The sequence below is a fragment of the Symphalangus syndactylus genome, chromosome 6 (assembly GCF_028878055.3).
Source record: "Symphalangus syndactylus isolate Jambi chromosome 6, NHGRI_mSymSyn1-v2.1_pri, whole genome shotgun sequence".
Classification (NCBI taxonomy): domain Eukaryota; kingdom Metazoa; phylum Chordata; class Mammalia; order Primates; family Hylobatidae; genus Symphalangus; species Symphalangus syndactylus.
The window spans coordinates 148612073-148633394 of NC_072428.2; the positions used below are offsets into that span (position 1 = coordinate 148612073).

At 47.7% G+C, this 21322-nt stretch overlaps 1 protein-coding gene across 2 annotated transcripts in view; it reads right to left on the reverse strand.

Moving 5' to 3' along the window:
* Nucleotides 1-20786, reverse strand: part of VIPR2 (vasoactive intestinal peptide receptor 2) — a 115132-nt gene extending 94346 nt beyond the window's left edge. For both annotated transcript variants that reach the window (XM_055269717.2, XM_055269715.2), the window contains exons 1-2: nt 20642-20786; nt 18370-18469 (exon numbers count right to left, since the gene is read on the reverse strand). In XM_055269717.2, coding sequence (XP_055125692.1) covers nt 18370-18469; nt 20642-20692 — 151 coding nt within the window. In that variant the 5' untranslated portion in view covers nt 20693-20786. The remainder of the gene's footprint in view (nt 1-18369; nt 18470-20641) is intronic.
* Nucleotides 20787-21322: the final 536 nt, after the last annotated feature.

A 21322-nucleotide genomic window follows, 5' to 3' on the forward strand; every position in this document is an offset into this window, starting at 1 on the left:
CCTCTCCCTCCAACTGGGGGAAGACCCAGTGCCAGCCGGGCACGGTGGCTCAGGCTTGCAATCTCAGTACTTTGGGAGGCCGAGGCGGGCAGATCACGAGGTCAAGAGATTGAGACCATCCTGGCCAACATGGTGAAACCCTGTCTCTACTAAAAATACAAAAATTAGCTGGGCATGGTGGCGTGCACCTGTGGTCCCAGCTACTCAGGAGGCTGAGGCAGGAGAATCGCTTGAACCCAGGAGGCAGAGGTTGCGGTGAGCCAAGGTCACACCACTGCACCCCAGCCTGGCAACAGAGCAAGACTCTGTATATATATATAAAAAAGAAAACCCCAGTGTCTGTTTCCTTCTTTGTGTTCATGAGTTCTCATAATTTAGCTCCCACTTACAAGTGAGGACATGTAGTATTTGGTTTTCTGTTCCTCCATTAGTTTGTTAAGGAAACTGGTCTCTAGCTCCATCCATGTTCCCACCAAAGACATGACCTGGTTCTTTTTTATGGCTGCATAGTATTCCATGGTGCATATGTACCACATTTTCTTTATCCAGTCTGTTACTGATAGGCATTAAGGTTGATTTTATGTCTTTGCTATTGTGAATGGAGCTGCAGTGAACATTCATGTGCATGTGTCTTTATGGTAGAATGATTTATATTCCTCTTGGTATATACCCAGTAATGGGATTGCTGGGTCAAATGGTAGTTCTGTTTTTACATCTTTGAGGAATTGCCAGTCTTCCACAATGGTTGAACTAATTTACACTCCCTCCAACAGTGTATACATATTCCCTTTTCTCTGCAATCTTGCCAGCATCTGTTATTTTTTACTTTTTAACAATAGCCATTCTGACTGGTGTGAGATGGTATCTCATAATGGTAGGGATTTGCATTTCTCTAATGATCAGTGATGTTGACCTTTTTTCCATATGCTTGTTGGTTGCATGTATGTTTTCTTTTGAAAAATGTCTGTTCATGTCCTCTGCCTACTCTTTAATAGGTTGTTTTTCTCTTGTAAATTTGTTTGAATTCCTTACAGATGCTGGATATTAGACCTTTGTCAGGTGCATAGTTGCAAATGTTTTCTCCCATTCTGTAGGTTGTCTGTTTACTCTGATGATAGTTTCTTTTCCTGTGCAGAAGCTCTTTAGTTTAATTAGACCCCATTTGTCAATTTTTGCTTTTGTTGCAATTGCTTTTGGTGTCTTTGTTATGAAACCTTTTTCCATTCTGTGTTCAGGATGCTATTGCCTACGTTGTCTTCCAGGGCTTTTATAGTTTGGGGTTTTACATTTAAGTCTTTAACCATCTTGAGTTGATTTTTGTATACGATGTAAGGAAACAGTCCAGCTTCAATCTTCCACATATGACTAGCCAGTTATCCCAGCACCATTTATTGAATAGGGAGTCTTTTCCCTATTGCTTATTTTTGTCAGCTTTGTTGAAGATCAGATGGTAATAGGTGTGCAGCCTTATTTCTGGGTTCTCTATTTTGTTCCAGTGGTCTATGTGCCTGTTTTTGTACCACTACCATGCTGTTCTGGTTATGGTAGCCCTGTAGTATAGTTTCAGGTAGGGTAATGTGATACCTCCAGCTTTCTTTTTTTTGCTTAGGATTGTCTTAGCTATGTGGGCTCTTTTTTGGTTCCATATGAATTTTAAAATAGTTTTTTTTCTAGTTCTGTGAAGAATGCCATTAGTAGTTTGATAGGAATAGCATTGAATCTATAAATTGCTTTGGGCAGTATGGCCATTTTAATGATACTGATTCTTCCTAACCATGAGCAGGGGATGTTTTTCCATTTGTTTGTGTCACCTCTGACTTCTTTGAGCAGTGTTTTATAATTCTCACTGTAGAGATCTTTCACCTCCCTGGTTAGCTGTATTTCTAAGTATTTTATTCTTTCTGTGGCAATTGTGAATGGGACTGCCTTCCTGATTTGGCTCTTAGTTTGGCTGTTGTTGGTATATAGAAATGCTACTGATTTCTTTTCGTGGATTTTGTATCCTAAAACTTTGCTGAAGTTGTTTATCAGCTGAAGGAGCTTTTGGGCTGAGACTATAGGGTTTTCTAGATATAGAATCATGTCATCTGCAAAAGGGGATAAGTTGACTTCCTCTCTTCCTATTTGGATGCGCTTTATTTTTTTCTCTTGCCTGACTGCCCTGGCTAGGACTTCCAATAGCACGTTGAATAGGAGTGGTGAGAGAGGGCATCCAAAATCATTTTTTAAAACTGCTTTGTCCTCTGTGAACCATGGCCATTTGCTCTGACCTGAATCATCCCAGACCAGACAAACTGACCCCTACTTGCTGACCTTGCAAAGCCAATTGGCGTCCATGCCTATAGGGAGAACACAGTCTTTCCTGCAGTGTAAGATGTTTTTGGCCAGTCCGCAGGGTCCCTGGGTGAGGAGGACACAGGGAACTGTGGTTCTTTCCTCACTTTAGACTGGACCAGTGGGTGCCCAGGACTGGAAAGACCACAGAGCTGGTCCAGGGCAGCCCGACCCTCTGGGTTACTCTCAGAGTCTGGGAAGTCAGCACCTCCTGCAGCAGCTGTCTACCTCAGTTCACCAGAAAATTCTCTGGTATGTCCTAGGGCCAGAATCTGGCTACTTGTGATTTCTACCCCCAGCCCTAGTTCTGCTTTCTGGAGCCTTCAAGGGGCCACTGCAGTTATGATTGGCAGCAGTTTAGCATGATTTCCATCCCTGCCTTACTTTGACTTTCTGCTCAGAGACCCTTCAAAATAACACCATTGCTGGACACCTGGTGTCAGCCTGGACACTCAGGGCCATCACTTCCCAGCCACCCAGCTGACCATGCAGAGCAAGGGCCCCACGGTGTCCATCTCCAGAGCTCAGGGGCTCATAGTTGAGAGGTGGGTGGATGTTTCCTCGGAGCCACTGCCAGCATCCCTGCCCACCCCTTCAGGGAGCAGTTGTACAGAGACCCTCAGCGTTCTAGTAGCTGCATTCCAGGACCTTCTTGTCTTAGTGTTTATGGTTAAACAAAGCTCCAGAGTGAAGCTGATGAAACAATGCAGGAAGCTGGATGCGACATCACCCAGGTCCAGATTTCACAACCCCGTGGAACGTGAACTTGAGGGCTCTCGTAAACAAACCTTCCCTGCATCTGGAGATTCTGAAATGGTGGCCCACACTGCCAGACTCCTGAAATCTCTCTGTCAGTGACATTTTTGAATGCTGCCTGTTCAGGTGGCCAATTACAAAATATCTTGTTACTCCCAGTCCTACAGAATCTCAGTTATTCTAACACAAACAGTGATTACACAAATCTACCAAATGAAGGCTTCTTTCTTTTTGTTCTGAGGCTGCATGTTTACATCATTTGTTCTTAAAATATTTGCAAGTGATATGAGGAGAGCTACATCTATGCATTCACTAAGCTGAGTATGATGCCAAATGCTGCAATTAAGAATGATGACAATAATTGCTTTTGGCAGAAACAGAGAGGGAAGAACCTTTGGAGGGAAATACACAAAGCAATTACCTGCCAAAACTAATAAAAGGAGCATGCCCTGGAATGCACGGAGTACAGAAATGAGAATGTGCTCTTCTCAGGAGACAATCGGCGGAGGTGTGAGATGGCCACATGCTGGGAAGGGCCTTAGCTGCAGCCGAGAGCTGAGGGACTAACTGCAGAGATAATCAGAGAAGGGACTCTGGGTGCCACAGTAACCCTACCGTCCATAGAGGCAGAAACCAGGCAATACAGCGTCCAACCAACAGGCTGCTCTTGATGATTTAGCATGGTTTTCAGACAAGTTTCTTCTACTTGGCAGTAACGAGCATTCGTTTCTCCAGCAAATGTTTACAGAGCATCTGCTGCACTGCCATGCACTGTACTATGGACAGGATCACCTGCCACTGTCCAGGGCTCCCTGACCACTGCTTTTCTTGCCAGAAAGGATGGCAAAGCTTAACCCTGCAAACACAGCCTTGAGGTGGGGATTTGCTCCTAACATCCCCCTGGCTGGCAAGAGTCCGCTCCTGGTCCCTAAGAGAAACAGCTAAGACAGGAGGGACAATGCCCCACAGCAGAGCGCGGTCTCCAACTGTGTTTAGAATGCTGCAGAGGATATTTTATAGCAAGCCGGATTTTTTTCAGATGACTCAGATATGCTGACATTCTAATTAGTGCGCTGCACGCATCCCACCCTCAACAGCCTGATGGTGAACTACAGACTGTGTCGGGAAATGCCATCTCCTGGGACACTGCCCTTAGGTGGCACCTGGAAACTGGATCATAGCAGAATTCTGAATTTCAGAAACAGCTGTTTGATTCTGGGTTGGGGCTCAGGTGGATTCCACAGGTGGGGGCCACATTCTGGTACCTGAACAAACATTAAACCCATGACTCCAAATCCAGAAAAAAACAAAACTATTAAATGAACAAGAGGATTTTTCAAAGTAACGTATATAGGTCCAGATAGAACCTATGCATTTTTAAGAATGTGCTGAATCCAATACAACCCAAACATCCAAGTATGCTCCACATTGAGCCTCAGTCAGTCCAATACATGTGGCTGGATCCCTGACCAGCCATCTCTGCCTAAAGAGAAGGAATCATTGCAAATGCCTCAGAGGTGGGAGTCTCTCCCACACCTGCAGGGTCCTTGGGGCCCTCAGCTTTGCACTGACAGGAGCACTGAGCAAATGCATGTGGGCATCAGGAAAATGGATGTGTGTGCTAATTCGTCTGCAAAATACCTGAACTCTTCCTCTTCCAGAAGTTTGCTGTTATTACCTTCATGGACAGCCAGTGCTTCCTTCCACATCAAATATTCTCAAACCCCTTTCCCGAACTCCTGCCATGGCTCAGATGCTGCTGGGGCCGCAGGGGCTTAGGGCTGGGGCCACGCAAGGCCTCGGAGAGGGTGAGCATTCAAGGCCTCAAAGCACGGGGAGTCCTGCCATGTTAGTCCAAGGACAATCTTCCATAGATTTATGATTGGGACTTGCATCTCCTCCTGGATCATCCCAGAACATACATCCACAGCGCCAGGACAAACCGCCCGCCCCCACCTTGCAGCAGGGCCTGACCATGGGTCTCGGCAGGAATGGAGCCAGGTGAGCACACCTGGTAGTGGTCTCTCCTTCAGGCTCCTGCTGCTTCTGCCCCTGCGGGACGTGATGGGGGTGGGGGGACACCACCCCAGCGTAGTCAGGGCCAGCAGCTGTGCCCAGGGTCCACAGAACGGCCGGCCACGGTGTGGGACAGCTGCTGGCCCTGGGACGTCTGCCCCATCCATACCCTGGGACCCAGCTCTCATGATCTCACAGCCCCATCCTTCCCCAACCCCTGACCACCCTGGAACAGTTCTGAGCCTGCAGTGGTCTCCTTGTCCCCCCGGTGCCTGCTGGCACCAGGACACACCTTATGTCCCCCAGATGACTGAGGTCCCAACAACTGTGTAAAAACCTCTGCGCCCCCCTGGCCACTCCCCTCCTGCGGCGGGCCTCCCACCTGTGTGCTGGGACCCCTTCACCCTCCCTCCAGCAGCCTTGGCATCCCTACCAGAGGCACTTTCCTCACCTCTGACCCTGCCTTCTTTGCTCTCCGTGAAATTTCAGGAGGAGCATCCACTGCCGTCCTGCAGCCTGGGTCCTGCCCTGTGGCCTGGCTCTGGCTCCACTGATCCTTGGAGGTGGCTCCTGGAGCTGCCCTTCCCATACTTACCACGAGGGCATCTCCGTCTCCCACCTGGAGGAACTCAATCAATGAGTTTCCTCATCTCCAGGAATGCCCTAATTCCTTCCAGAAATGACAGCTCCATGGACGTTCCTGAAACACAGCTCACATGCGAACCCCACTTCTCAGGAGCCTTCAGTGGTCTCAGCTCTGCAGGTTGGGCACGCTGACTGCTCTTCTCCCTCAACTGCTCCCTCCTTCCCTCCCTGCGGCTGAGCTCAGGCCTGACACAGGCTTCTTCCACCTGCTGCAAGCCAAAGCCCACCACCCTTCAAGCTCCAGGGCAAAGCCAGCCCGAGCACCAGTGTAAATGCACCCCCTCCCTCCTGTGAGCTCCCACAGCACATTTTGGTGCCAGGAGACAGTGGTCTTGGGGGCGATGGCATGGACGTCTGCAGCTGTAAGAAGAACCTGTCACCACCCGCCTGGGGGGGACAAGGCCAGGTGAGCAGCTTCACACTCTGTTCCCTCAAACTGGCCTCTGGAGGGGACACGGCCCAGTGACCAGCTTCACACTCTGTTCCCTCAAACTAGCCTCTAGGGGGGACAGGGCCAGGTGACCAGCTTCACACTCTGTCCCCTCAAACTGGCCTCTGTCCTCCCCTCTTGAAACTACCTTCACAAAAATTATAACAGTGAGAAAATGATGGCAGTGAGAGACCTGATTTAACCACCCCTTATATTGCCTTTAGATGCCCTCAATTATTCCTGGGCTTAGGTCAAGCTAACTTCAGGAGACTTTTAGGTTATGGTTTAAGTGATAAGAGCCCTTCCCCCAAACTCAGCCATCTTTGTAAAGCTAATGAGAGACCACTGGGCTAGGGGGAGGAGAAGAGGCTGAATTCTGCTAAGGCACAGATATAAATGATTGGCAGCCATTATTCTGGGTGTCACAAGATATGCAACTTCCTCAGTTACCCCTGCAGATGACATCACTATTGTAGGAACCTAAGATTGGCCTTTTGAAATGTCTTTTCAGAGTTTCTGCATGTCTGACACCATGGCTCCACCTGGACCGGCCAACCACTCCTGTAGCCCCACCCAGAAGTGATTCAGCCCACTGAGGACCATTTCCCACACCCCCAGGATGGCACCCCAGCCAATCAGCAGCAAGCACCATTGCCTAGCACCCCCCCATCCCCAAACTACCTTTGAAAAACCCTATCCTCTGAGCCTTTGGTGAGGTGATTTGAGTAACAACTCAGTCTCCCACATGGCGTGGCCAGCATCACGTCAATTAAATTCGTTCTTTACTGAAATGCTGTGTATTGATTTTGTTTGTGCAGAGGGCAGGAAGAATACATCGGGCAGTTACATTCTCCACTGGCAAGGAAAGAGCTACAGGTAAGTTACAGATCCTTTGAAAAGCTCTGTTAATAATCTCCTGGGATGGGAGGAAGGTTGCCTTGAAATTAACTGTTAATTCTGAGCCACAGAAGCACTACAAATGGCAGGATACTCAAGTGGCTGCAGACATCTGAGTGTGCTCTGGACGTGGCATCCAAGGCCCAGCATGGCAGTCTCCTCTTCCAGACAGAATGCGCTGCCTCCGCCCAGTTCATCTACACGCAGAAACGTAGAGAATGGGGTGGTCTGTGCCGGAGGTGTGATAGGGGAGACTCTAGCCAGTGGAACAAGGAGGGGTCATCAAATCTTAGAAAGAAGAACACGGGGCCCTGCCCTCAAACTTCAAAGAATTGACAGACCGGAGAAGAGAAAATGCTGATTTCACAAAGTGGATGGTGAACAAACAGAAAACCTTATCTCCTGTGTAAAGGCAAACAGAAAACTCTCAGGACCCCCAAACTCTTTATGCCAAAGGAAAAGTTAAGGATGGAGGCCCAGTTCATTTCACACTGATCATGTGAATTACAAGCTTGTCTTCCCAGGTGCAGAATGACAAGATGAGATCAGTCATTTCCTCCACCTACCCACAGATACCTGCAAAACTGATGCTTCCTTTACCCCCTTTCTTTCTTCAAAAGTTCATCCGGTCTGATGTAAAACGCAGATTTACTGGGTACCAACTAAAGTCTCAGCATGTGGCCATTTGCCTTACTACCTCCTCACCGGTCTCCCCACAGGACTTCACTGCTTTAATGACAAGTATAAACACTAACCCTCCTGAAGACCTCTTCAGAAAAGAGTCACAGGTGTGTCTGTGACTCACGTTTTTTCCAGATCTGCTGTAAGACTGGCTTAATAAACCTCTTGAAACCTTCACTGAAATCCATGCCTAAGTCACTGATTTTGGTTATCACCAGAGGTGGCTTAAGCTTCTCAAAGTTAAAATGGAGACAACACCTGAAAAATCCCTGAGCAGACACAACCAGTCAGGTCTCATAGAGTACCTCAACCTCGATTGATTTGCAGACATAAGCAACACTTAACCTGAGCCATTTCTTATAAATTCCCATTTTAAAGAAGAATAGTATTTAAGCTCAACAACCAGAAGTAGCCAACAAGCTTTTAATAATCATATCAACGAGGGACTTTCCAATGGGATAGAACAAATAAGGCAGCTGTGCAAGTGTAACCAAGCCAGCATTCTTTGCTTTACTTCTGTGTTGTCTATAAAAGCCTCCCCCTCACATTCCTTCAGGGGAGTTCCTGAACCACCTCTGGTTTTGAGCTGCCCAGTTCATGAATTGTTGCTTGCTCAAATGAACTCTTTAAACACGTCACCGTGCCTCAGTTTACCTTTTTGACAGTCTGGTGTCAGAAGTGAGATCCCTAGGAGCAGAGAGTAACCAGGTGTGGGCAGCCCCCAGGCCACTGTGCTCACTGCTGTCTCGCTGCATTTGGTGGCCACAGGGGAAGCCCCTCCAGGAGGTCGAGCTCCACAACTGGCATCCTGAGCTCTCCGACTCCATGGGAGCAGTTTTTATTCCAGAGCTCAGCCTGGGTCTGACAGGGACTGCACTGGAACCTGGACTGGGATCCAGAGTCAAACTGGGTGTTCTACAGGAACTGGCCTGGGTCCAGCTGGAGGCCTCAGGTAAGAAAAATGTGAGAAAAACAGGGAATTATGGGTTCATCAGAATCCATGGAGTCTGGGACACCCCATCTGGAACTCCAGCTAATTTTATGTTCAGAAACTACAGACCCAGAGCCCATGCCTTTCTAGAGAAATGGGTGCAGCTCGGGGGATGACTCTGAGTCCCATTGGCCACACGGGAAGTTCATTCCACATGAAATCATTCACGTATGGGCACATTCAAGAAAAAGGATCCCTGAGTGCCTGCAAACCACGCAATACATTTTTTGATTGGCATACAGATTGATTTCAGACAGAAGGACTCCAAAAATGCAGCCCCCCTAAATGAATCTCTACAGCACTCAAACAAAATGCTATTTTGAGTCTACTAACATTTGTTTTCTTGCCTTTTCCATATGAAGATTCTGAAAACCAACTTTCTTACAAATTAAATCCTCCACTGAGCCTGGGGAATCTGCAACAACTAACTCAGATTTTGGCCTTGCACACAACCCTGAGCTATTACAAAAGCAGCCACCTGAGGCTGAAGACGAGAAGGACTCGTCAACACACCAGTGTCTCCTGGCCACTCCCTAAACACGCCCGTGGTCCCAATAAATCTGACCCCGGACAACAGGCAACTATGCCCACAACTCCTTTCTGGAGAAAACTTAATGTCCTTTCTCCCTGCCTTAGAGATACCGAAATCTTTAAAATGCAGGCATCTGGGAAATGACGCATCAGAAGGGAGAAAAAATGGGAACACTGTAGAAAAAAACTGGCAAATGGAAAATCTTAAAGTCCTTTCCATATGTATTAACAAAAGACTTTGGCCATCTGAACAGGTAACTTTATCTGCCAAGAACACAATTTGGACCGACCAGTGAGTTTTATATTATTGTACCTGGCACAGGGCTACAATTTGAGAACAGAGTCCAGGAATCTCTGCTTCTGTCTGTTTGGTTATGTACGTCTATATTTATGTATGTTATTTGTATCTCATATTACCCTACCTTCTGATGTTATTATTAGAAATAACATATAAAGGAGAGCTATTTTATTGGCCTAAAGAAAATTAGGTGCTTGTAAAAATTAAATATTTTGTGAGAAAAAAAGGAACTAACCCAATGGTTTTCAAGTTCATATAACTTGAGTAATTTTTAATAAATAAGAACATCAATGATTTAGTAGAAATAGACATTCTACCTAGCTGAGCTAGTCAATTAAGCTCATTATTCCTGTTAAAAAATTTGTCAACAAGGAAAATAACCTGAGATGACAGGTAGTTTGATATTATCTGTCTGTTTAAAAGCAGTTTCCAAAATATTTTTGAAAACTTGAAACTCTGAAATTATACTGTTAAATTAAATGACACTAACTACATATCTAGATCATGCCCAAACAAGATAAACTACTGAAACACTAATTCCTAAAAAGCAGTTTAAGCTTAAGTATTTTTGGCTTATTCTAGAGTAACTGGAGCTACCTGGGTCTGCCAGTAAGTGTGTCCTGTGCTGAGGAAACACGTGCCATTTAATAACTATGATGCCATGGACTTCCTAATTCACAGTGTGTATCAGTGTCGCCAAGGATTAAGAATTTGAATTAACATGTGTAATTAAAACCACTAGAAATAAAGATGAAAGCAAACAACTGTATATGAAAAAAACACAGAAAGTAGGATGTGTTTTTAATAAGGAAAAGTATACGAGGTCTGTGTTTAAGGAAAAAGAGAGTACTTTTATCTTAAAGCAAGATGACTGATTGTTCCAGAATAAAAAAGAAGAAAATGAGTAAGACAAAAACTGAGTGGGTACACACAGTTGTAGAAAGTCTGACAAAAGAAATTTTATGTGTGGTCAAACTACTAACATTAGAATGATTTTATTTATAAGTTTTTGTTAAAAAAAAGCTTAAACTACTGACACAAAGTGAGTTTGTTTTCCATTAATAGGACAATATTTTCTTTTCTTTTTTTTTTTTTTTTTTTTGAGACGGAGTCTTGCTCTGTCACCCAGGCTGGAGAGCAGTGGGGCCATCTCGGCTCACTGCAAACTCCGCCTCCTGTGTTCACGCCATTCTCCTGCCTCAGCCGGGGTCTCACCATGTTGGCCAGGATGGTCTCGATCTCCTGACCTCATGATCCGCCTGCCTCAGCCTCCCAAAGTGCTGGGATTACAGGCGTGAGCCACCGCGCCCGGCCAATAGGACAATATTTTCTTGAATATTGGTCTTCTCTTAATTACAAAAGTTTTTTTGTTTTTTTTTTTTACATTTTAAGTAATTGGCCTAGAAAACAATGATTTTGTGTTTTATCAGGATAACTTATTAAGCTTCATGTTGTCTTTATTTAGTCTTTGATTAGTCAAGAAAAGTGAGTATTTAATATTAAAAAAGGGCCGGCTACAGGGGCTCGCGCCTATAATCTCAGCACTGTGGGAGGCCAAGGCAGGCGGATCAATTGAGGAGTTCAAGACCAGCCTGGCCAACATAGTGAAACCCTGTCTCTACCAAAAATACAAAAAATTACTTGGGCATGGTGACACATGCCAGTAATCCCAACTACTCGGGAGGCTGAGGCAGGAGAATTGCTTCAACCCAGGAGGCGAAGGTTGCAGTGAGCCCAGATCGCACCCCTGCACTCCAATCTGGGTGACAGAGTGAGTGAGGCTCTGTCTCAAAAAATAAATAAAATAAAAATAGTATTTAAAAAGGAAAGTTTTTTTATTACAATCTGGTATCTGTTCCATAAAAACCTGCTGAAAAATGTTAATAAATGGGAGGAGGCCAGGCACAGTGGCTCACACCTGTAATCCCAGCACTTTGGGAGGCCAAGGCGGGTGGATCACCTGAGGGCAGGAGTTTGAGACCAGCCTGGTGAACATGGTGAAACTCCATCTCTACTAAAAATACAAAAATTAGCTGGGCATGGTGACAGGTGCCTGTAATCCCAGCTACTCAGGAGGCCAAGGCAAGAGAATTGCTTGAACCCAGGAGGCGGAGGTTGCAGTGAGCTGAGATCACGCTATTGCACTCCAGCCTAGGTGACAGAGTGAAACTCCATCTCAGAAAAAATAAATAAATGAGAGGATCAGCCAGCGCATCAGCAAATGTCAGCCGGATGGTTTAATTTCCACTCATCCCATGACATGAGGCAACCCTCAAACACACAGGCCCTGGCCATGAAGCCTTCGGGGCATCACAGGACTGGGTACTGACCCAGAAAACTACAAAGCTTTGTGACCAAAGAGGTTCAAGTCCCGAGTCCCCTTCAGGAAGAGCTGCAGTCTGCTCACATGTCCAAGTTTGCCTCTGTTGCTTATAACAACATACTGGAAACTGGGTAAATTATAAAGGAAAGGCGTTTATTTCTCACAGTTATGAGGCTGGACAAGTCCAGGGTCGAGTGGCCACAGTGGTGAGGGCTTTCTTGCTGGCGGGGACTTTTCAGGGTTCCCAGGTGGCACAGGCCATCGTGTAGTGAGGGGGCCGAGCGTGTTGGCCCAGGTCTCTCTTCTTCTTCTTATAAAACCTCTCCCATGAAAACCCACTAATCTATTAACGGATTAACCCACTTACGAGGGCAGAGCTTTCATGATCCAATCACCTCTTCAAGGCCCATCTCTCAATACTACTACATTGAGGATTAAGTTTTAACCTAAGTATTTAAGGGGATAAATATTCAAACTGTAGCAAATCAAAAACACGTGAGAGCCGAAGCCACCAAGAATCTGACAGGTTGCATGAAAGCACACATCAGTGTCCATCCACAGTGGCCACGTACCCAAGACAACCACTGCTGCCCAGGAAGAAGCTGAGAGGTCACTGGCCACACACTGAGGAGCTGTGTGTGTGGTGAGCTGCATGCTGGCTGTGGGTTTGGTTTCCATTGAGCCAGCCCAGGTCTCTGAGCCTCTCAAGAACCCCCACGTCAACACAGTCCTTGTGGAAGAACAGGCTGAGCCCAGGAAAAGGAGGAGGCCCCGACAGACAATATGCTGTAAAAACCATGGCTCGTAAGTAAAGAATGTGAAATGGGTATCTAAATATAAAATCATAAAAAATGAGGCCAGCAGGAATTGTTACCGCTGTGGCCATGTGAAGGAGGAGCAGCCACTTGTCACCAACCCCCACCAGCAGGACAGGAAGCAGCCAGGTTCTGAGGACACCCAGGCGTACCTGGGGAGGAGGAGGCAGGTGTGAGAGCCCAAGGATGGAGGAGACAGAGATCAAGGGAGGGGAGTGGAGAAGGCAGAGAGGTGTGCACTGGGAGAGGCTGTCGACTGGTGGGAGCTTGCTGCGTCTGGGGTCACCAGCACCAGACTGAGCCCTGACCTCAGCAGGAGGGGTGGGGAGGAAGCCGACTCTGACCCCATCAGCAGCAGCTCACCCCAAGGGGCCGGCCGCTCACCCCGAATCACTTCCTGTGACCCACTGTGGTCACCCAGGCAACAGCTCCGTTCTTCCCAGACAGGAGAAGCCATTGGTGCACTTCTGAGTGGCCCCCTCCTTCACCTGCCAGGAACTGACTTCTCAACCATAATTCCCTTTATGATTCTTAAGATAAGCATTTTATTCAGGGTAAAAATTAATTCAGTGAGATTTGTTTCCTATAAAAAGTAAATATAAAGACGTTACTTTTAAAAAAATAGAGACAGCTTCTTGCTCTGTTGTCTCTGTTGTCCAGGCTGGCGTGCAGTGGTGCTATCATAGCTCACTGCAGCCTTGAACTCCTGGGCTCAAGCAATCCTTCTGCCTCCGCCTCCTGAGAAGCTGGGACTATAGGTGTGTGCCACCACACCAGGTTAAGTTAAAAAGTTTTTTTTGGTGTCTTGCTATGTTAATCAGGCTTGTCTTGAACTCCTGCCTTCAAGTTATCCTCCTGCCTCGATCTCCCAAAGTGCTGGGGTTACAGGTGTGAGCCCACTGCACCAGGCCATAAAGACATTACTTTAAGACTGTCCCAACCAATCAACAGTTATTAATTATTTAAATATCCAAGACAAGGAAATGACCTTAAGGAGCGTAGAAACAGAAGAAATCTAGTCAAAAAGATCCAAAAGAAAAAAGTGACCAGCTGTTTATATCATCAGTCCAAAAAGGTATTTGGACTAGAACAAGGACCTACTTATATCAGAGAGAAAACGAAAAGGAAAGAGATAGGCACCATTTAAGATACAACTGACGTCTACACCATCAATATCGACATCAGAGGAACCTACTTCTCTGCTCTCTGCCATGGATTCCAAAACTGCTCAGTTCAGACCTCCTGGAGCATAACACAGTGATTATTCATTTAGTTTCTTAGCACTGGTCTGCCTTGAACGTCTGTTGAGGACCAGGAACAGCGAGCTCCCACCACAGCTCCAGCTCCCGCAGCAGAGAGCAGCATCGCAGGGCAGCTGAGCCGAGACCACAGAGCGAGGTGGCGTGCTGCCGTCGCACAGGGCTCTGGACCCCCCGAGGAGGGCCAGTCCCCACATGACACTGTGAGCGAGAACCCTTTTGTGGACAGTCTGGTTTCCTCTGACAAAGAGGAACAAGAAAGAACGGGCTAGGTGTAAAATGGGTTGTGATTAACCATATTCCACATGACACAACCATCACAGGAATGAGAAAGTGGGCTAAAATAGTGTCATTTGGTCATAGGAGATGGTGATTCCAATTTTATATTAGTAGCTTGAAGTTAACCCTCAAATGCTGGTGAAATATTTTATTCCCACCAACAAAACAGTCACTAGAAATTGTTTGTAGTAGCAACATACTGTCGGCTACCTAAAAGTCCACGGACCTGGGAGAGACTAAAGAAACACATTAGAATACTATAGCAGCTCTTAAAGAGAATATAAGAACAAATACAACACAGTCACCAAATAGTTGTTACACTGAAATACAAAACAGAAAAGAAAAGCAAAATGCCGGGTGCATGTGTGAAGAGTGTGCCAGCTTCCACGTGTCTGGAAGGAAAAGCGGGGTCTGCCCACGTGCGCACCCCGACTCTCCGGGGCAACTCGGGGCTGGCAGCGGTGGAGTCTGTAGAGACATTTCCCGTTACACACATTTTTGAACAGAATTTTTCTATGTATATATATATATATATATATATATATACATATATATATCACTTAATTTCTACTGTGAGAATTTTCATTAATTTGTTCAGCAAAAGCTTTTAAAATATCTCTTTAGATGCTAAGTTCTGTGTGAGACTTGGGAGAAGCAGCAGAAACATGATGCCATCTCCTCCGGGCACTGTAGGAGAAGGACCAAGAAATCACACAGTGAGTTATAATCACGAAAGTCACAGAATGCTATGGGACAGTAAAGGAAGCACATTTACGTCCTACTCGGCAGCCACCAATCCTTGCTTGAGGAGATCATTCCCCCAAGTATGATAGATAATATGTTTCTCTGACATAAGTCATCCTTTTTTTCTGAGGATGTTTGTATAGCAAACAACCTAGGAGAGTTCGATAATTAAGATAATTAAGATACCATCTCTCTCTGTAACAAAGGCTGGGGCTTTGCCAGCAGCCTCCTTTTGACACTGGGGGTTCCCTAAGCCAGTTCTCCTCAGCTACGACACAAATGCACTGCATCCAAGGGGGCCGCTCCCACTGCTCCTGGGGGGGCTTGAGAAGCAGAGGGAACCCGTGGGCACATGCAGCTCATGATGCCTGCTGTGCCGTGAACAGCAAGTCTCTTGTCTCTGGCCCAGCATCTCCCATCTTCTGCAGCATCTGCAAAACTGTGGCAGGCGACCTTGTTAGCCTGCAAGTGGGGAATGACCTCAAACCCTTCACAGTTCCTGACATGCAGATTGAAATTAGTTCAGCATCCATTGTTTTAAAAAAAATCAAACAAAAGTTAGTTTTTAAGCCTAGCACTTTCTGTGGCCTGGTCTAAGCTGACATTCGCCATCAGATCCATTTCAACCATGCACCTCTGAAGGATGTCTCAGAACAGTGAGCTCCCAGAACACACAGAGACCACCTCTGCTTCTCCCCAGAGCAGGTCACACCTCTCCAGACGTGGGTGTTAAGAATGATATAAAATCACACGAAAGTTCCTATCCAGCCTGTGCCTAGGCAGGAAGCCTGGACAAAGCCCCCTCAGGGACCTGTGCCTTCCACCTGTGAGTTGGCATGGGCCATGGGAACAGGGCTGGATCTCGGCTCTGAGGCCGGGAGTGCCTCATACGCATATCCACAAGAGAAAGCTTGTCTTAGTGATGCATCGATGTTAAGTCATACAGCTCCAATAACTCCTAAGCTTACAAAGAGAATCCTGTAAGAGAGCTTAGAATTGAAATTGGTTTCTGTCTGGATTTATGTGTTTTTTTTTTTTTTAGATTCAACATGTAATAAAGAGAAACATTTCCAAATTTCCAAATCAGACTTACACAAATTACCTCACTGGAACTGGAAGCTAGGTTTTTTCACCTCATTTCTGGCACTCTTTCACACAAATTTCTTAATCGTACGGATTTAAAAGTGGTTGTAACAGACCGTCAGTGTCTCACCTCACCTGGCATCATGTGCAAATGCACACTGTTGTCTCATGGAGTCACTCAGCCCATCTAATCAGACGCCTGCCTCAGCCTGTAGACTCTGGTTCACATTGCTGATAGCATCTTTATTCTGGTAACTTACTTCTATTTACATCCCTGGCATTTGAGCCATGCATATTTCAAAGAGTACAAAAAAACAAAAGAGTGGCCAGGCTGAGGCCCCGGCATGCTGCTGCTTCTCTCCTGAAGGGCAGTGTCTTGTTACCAAGTACTTCGTGCAAGTCAAAAGGGTAAAACGGATCAGATACAGATATTTTTCCTACAGAGCTGATATTGGAAATAAGAGCCTTCAATACGAGATGTCCAGGTAGACACCTGTCGCTGCAAGAAAGCCCAGTGACAAGTTTCCCAACCAACGCTGCCTATGAGGGCCTCTTGGGCCTGCATCTGAACCCGCTCAAGTTGGTGTGGGGCTGAGTGACTGCCTGGGACCTGTGGCCCCTGGCGTCCGATGTGACTTACACACAGATTGCCCACTGAGGAGGAGGGAAGCCCTGTGAATAGTGTAAATGTGCTGACCTGTCTTTGGATGAGGGTGTTCCAGGAGGCATCGGATGGCCCCAGGCTCCCTCAAAATCTTTTTTTTTAATGTATTGTTTGCAAACTTTTAAGAAAGTGGAATATTTTATATAAATCTGCATTTCTAATATCCCATGAAAACAGGAAGATGGACAATTTGGAACTTGGAGGTGAGGAGGGCTGCCCAGGCCCCCAGGCCCCCAGGTAATCCTAAAAGCCTGTCTCTCCTCAGGACTACCTTTCCTAACTCAGAATTTTCACTGGGAAGAAGGACCCTCCATGGCCACGCTGCTGTTTCTGCTGTGGCGGACTGGCTGCCTCCTCCATCCACATCTCCTGGGCCGCATCAGCACTTCCCAGGACAGACTCTCAGCATGGCTTCACCCAAGTTACTTTATTTGCCTTTCTCTGGACAGAGTTCAACCAGACAATCTGGAAGATGGGCCAGAACCATGCGTGCACCACGGAATCGCAGATCTTTAAAGCCAGAGGAAGCCTTGGGGCAGAGCCTGCATGTTTCATACCAAGAAACGGTGGCTCAGAGGGGGATGGGAACGGGAAGGGACACCTGTTTTAGTGACAATCTACAGCCCATTGTCCAGCGTGAAGACCGCTGGCTGCCTGTGGCTACTGGACCTTGAAATGGGGTCCAAATTGTGTTGTGCTGTAAGCACAAAAAACACACTGGACTTCTAAAACTTAGCATAAAATAAGAATGCAAAATTAATAATTTTAGGTTGATTATACGTTGAAATGTTAACGATTCAGATTTATTCAGGTAAATAAAGGATACTATTAAAATTAATCTCTCATGCTTCTTTTTACTCATTGTCATGTGGCTTGCATTCTGTTGCTGCTGGGCAGGGATATTCTTGAATAAAGCCCACCATCTGAGGCCCTCTACAGGACACCAGACTGTTTTAACACAGATTTAGTTTCTTTCTTGAAGAGGAGAAAATCATGACAAAGAGCAGAGAAAGCTGAGGGACAAAGGCCTTGCTACTATTTATAGGCCGGGTGCTATCCCAGGGCAGAGTCTATAAACAGGTTGTTAGCAGGCCCAGTTGGGGCATGATGGCCCAGCATGCCTCTGTCAAACCGGAGAAGGCAATCTGCACGTTCACAGTGTTCACCACAGGCCCGTCTTCAGCACAACCAAAGTCCCATTTTCCTGTTTGCTTTCTGCCAAGTACCCACCATCCTTAACCAGATCAAAATCATCTGTCCTATAGCTAAGAATTTAAAATGCAAGAATTCAGATAAATGCTTATCCCCTGGAAAACTGAAGCTGCTTTTGCAAAGCATAACAAAGCCCATGAAATTGTTTTAGTAACTGTTGCTATCATCTCAAACCATGGAAACTGTTACTGTTAAGGATTCAGGTTTTCTTTTTAAAGGTGTGTGTGAAGACCTTACCTATCCAAATCTCTATGAGTTTTACCAGTAGTTCATTAACAAACAATGAGAAGTGGCCTTTTTCTTTTTCTTTTTTTTTAAGATGCAGGTGGTGACCCTGAACCACAGCTGAGTGAGGTGCATTCCCGGGTAAGACTGTCACTGGAGTTCTTACTCACCAAGCCTCTGCCTTACCTTTGTGTTTTTCTGTTTGAGACCTCAGAAGCTCTGCACATTTTGTTTCTTCCTCCTGTATTTCCAGATGAAATCGGCATTCTGGGTGAATGCCGTTCACCTGTTCACGGTTAAAAGAAATATTAATAACTAAAAATTCCACAATAAGAGGAAAAGCAAGCAAAAGTTCTACAAAAACAACCCCAAACCTCACAGTTTTAAACTGCTTCCAAACCAAAATGCATTTAAAACCAATCACCTTTTCTGGCATTTTAAAAAAAACTTCACTGTTTACTTTGTAAAGTTATTGTAAAACAAATACAAAATCTAATAGAATATTTTTTTCTGAGCAGGAAAATGAACTTACTAACAATACATCGGTACTAATTTGGAGGCAACAGAGCTCTTTACTCCACTAATCTCTCGACACCTGGCTCCTCCGTTTCACAGCCTTTGGTTTGGTTTAAGCCTGTGGACTGCGCAGCGTCCTCTGAGGACGGCCTCCACCCGGGAAAGAGTCGTGATGGAAGGGCTTTATGTTTAAAGGTGTTGGTACATGTTCAAAGCTTAACCCTCTAACTACAGATAAAACTGCAATCATTTTGACTAGAATTTGGGGTGGAAGAGATATTCAAAAAAATCAGCAAGATGAGGAGGGATTCAGAGGTGGGGGAATCACACCACTGTGGCCCCACAGAGAAGAGGGGGCGATTTCCAGTCAGGCTCCATCAGGGGAGCGAAAGATGCTACAAAGGTAGTAATTAACCGTCTATTAATGTGAGAAGAAGACAGAACTACACAATGCTTCTTCTCAGAAGGCACCGTTTCTACCTAGATCAACGTTCTTGTTCTTCACGCCCACCCCCAAGTCAGCACAGGGCCTGCCAAGCGGCCCTTGGGGGCTTAAGGAGGGCTCCCCCCACCCATCCTTTTAGTCTTGATCTTCCCGTCCCCCAACACCGACCAAAATTCTACTTGTACTAAAGTAGTAACTAAAGACAATCACGCTGTTGGGCGTACTATGGCCATCTATGTTTAGTTATCTTACTATCGAAATGGTCAGTAAGAGTTCCAACCAGGAACACAATATCCTAACAGAATTAAGGGGAAAACAACGCTGGAACTTCTGCCACCTTTAGCCCCATTTAAAAGAGCTTGCTTCTAGCTCGTGACTGAACCAGCACCAGGCACTGACTCCGGGTCTCAAGTCCTCTGTTTTCATGCAGGACAAGTGAGTGGCTTAAATTTCAGAATTAAGGAAATTACATTGATGTAAAAAGAAAAACTTTGTTAAAGTATAAAAGACATTAATAATACCTGACGTTCCTGGAATATGCAGAGCAATGGCTTCTTTTAGGACATTTTAGCAATGAAAGCGGCATTAACCATGATAAAGCCTGGTACTTTCCAAGGACCCGCTCCTCAAAGCGCCCACCCTCGAGGGAGGAGAGCCTAGCTGCGCCTCCGCGCAAGGCCAGGGAGTGTGGCTCGAGCCCCGCTGCAGACTGGGCGTCGCCGGTTAATCAATGACGCTGTCCCGTCAGCAGCGCAGCCTCCCAGCTGCAGAGAGGCCGCGGATCGGTCCAGACCTACCTCGGCTGCGACGCGCACGAAAACCGCGCGCACCGCAAACCCGCTTCGGTCTCCAAGAGGAAAGCAAGAAACAAGGCTCGAATTTTTTTTTTCTTTTCTCTCTCTTTTTTTTAAGGTTCACAAAGGGAATAATTCAGAACTCCATGTGCGAAGGCACTTATTCAACAAACTTTTGCGCAGTTATTTCCTCCAGTGCTCTTGGGAAAAAAGCAACTATTTCCAAAAGGAAACTTTATTTAACCGACGCCACGTCCCCCCGACACTAAAACCAACAAACCAGTAAGTACAGGGAGGGGCCGAGAGGCATCTGCGGCCAACGCCAACCCCGATCTCCCCGTGAAACGCGCAGCCCGCGCAGGTGCCCGCAGCTCCCAGCTCCCGGGACGGCCCCGAACGAGCTCATCGTTGACGCGTCCGGGAAGAAACGATCCCGTTTCCAGCAAACCCCGGACGGTGGGGCGCGGGGAAGGGCGCAGGCAGCCTCCCAACCCGAGTCCCGCAACCCGGCGGGGCCGGAGCTCGGCGCTTCACGCTCTCCGGGAGGAAGCTCCGGACCCCGGGCGACCCCGCTGCCTCTCCCGGACCCCGCCCGCGCTCCAGCACCCGGGAGGAAGGCGAAGCCCGGCGGGAGGAGCGCTCTTCTCGGAAGGGGAGAACCGGGTCCGGGGCGCCGTGGGGCGGGGGTCGCGGGCGCACTCACGGGGGCTAGCAGCCAGCAGGTCAGCAGCGCGGGCGGCAGCAGCGTCCGCATCCCGAGCTCAGCGTGCCGGGGGCAGCCCAGCGCCCGCCGCCTCCGTCCTGGGTCCCCGCGGTTCCGCCGCCTCCAGCATGGGCCGGGAGCGAGTGCGCGGAGACCTCGGGCCCCGCAGCTGCAGCCGAGCGGCCCGAGCGCGTGGGCCGCCCCCTCCGTCCCGGCAGCTGGAGCGCGCTCAATGCTCGTCCGTCCCCCACGCGCCCCGCCGCTCCGCCCCCCGCCCCCGTCCCCGCCCCGCGCTGCCCCAGTCCTCGTCTCCCTCCTCCCCGAGAACCCCCGCTCCGCGCCCCTCCTCCCCGCCCCCCACTTCCCCTTCCCCTGCGCCCCGCGTCTTCTCCTCGCCCCTGGGCTCTCTGTCCCCGCCGCGCGCGCTCCCTCTGGTCTCCGCGACCCCCCCAGCCTCTCTCTCCGACCTCCTCCCCCCTTCTCTGCCCCACGCCCCCCTCCCGGCCGCGCCTCCAGATTCTGTGGGCGGAGGGGCTGGGAAGGGGGTGCTCAGTGCGCGCCCGGCTCCGAGTAGAGAGAACTGGGGGACAGCGGCCGGCGCGGGGCCGGGAGAGGAGGACCTGGGCCAGGTGTGCGCTCGGAAGGGGCGGATGCCTTTGCCGCCGCCTGTACCTGCCTTTC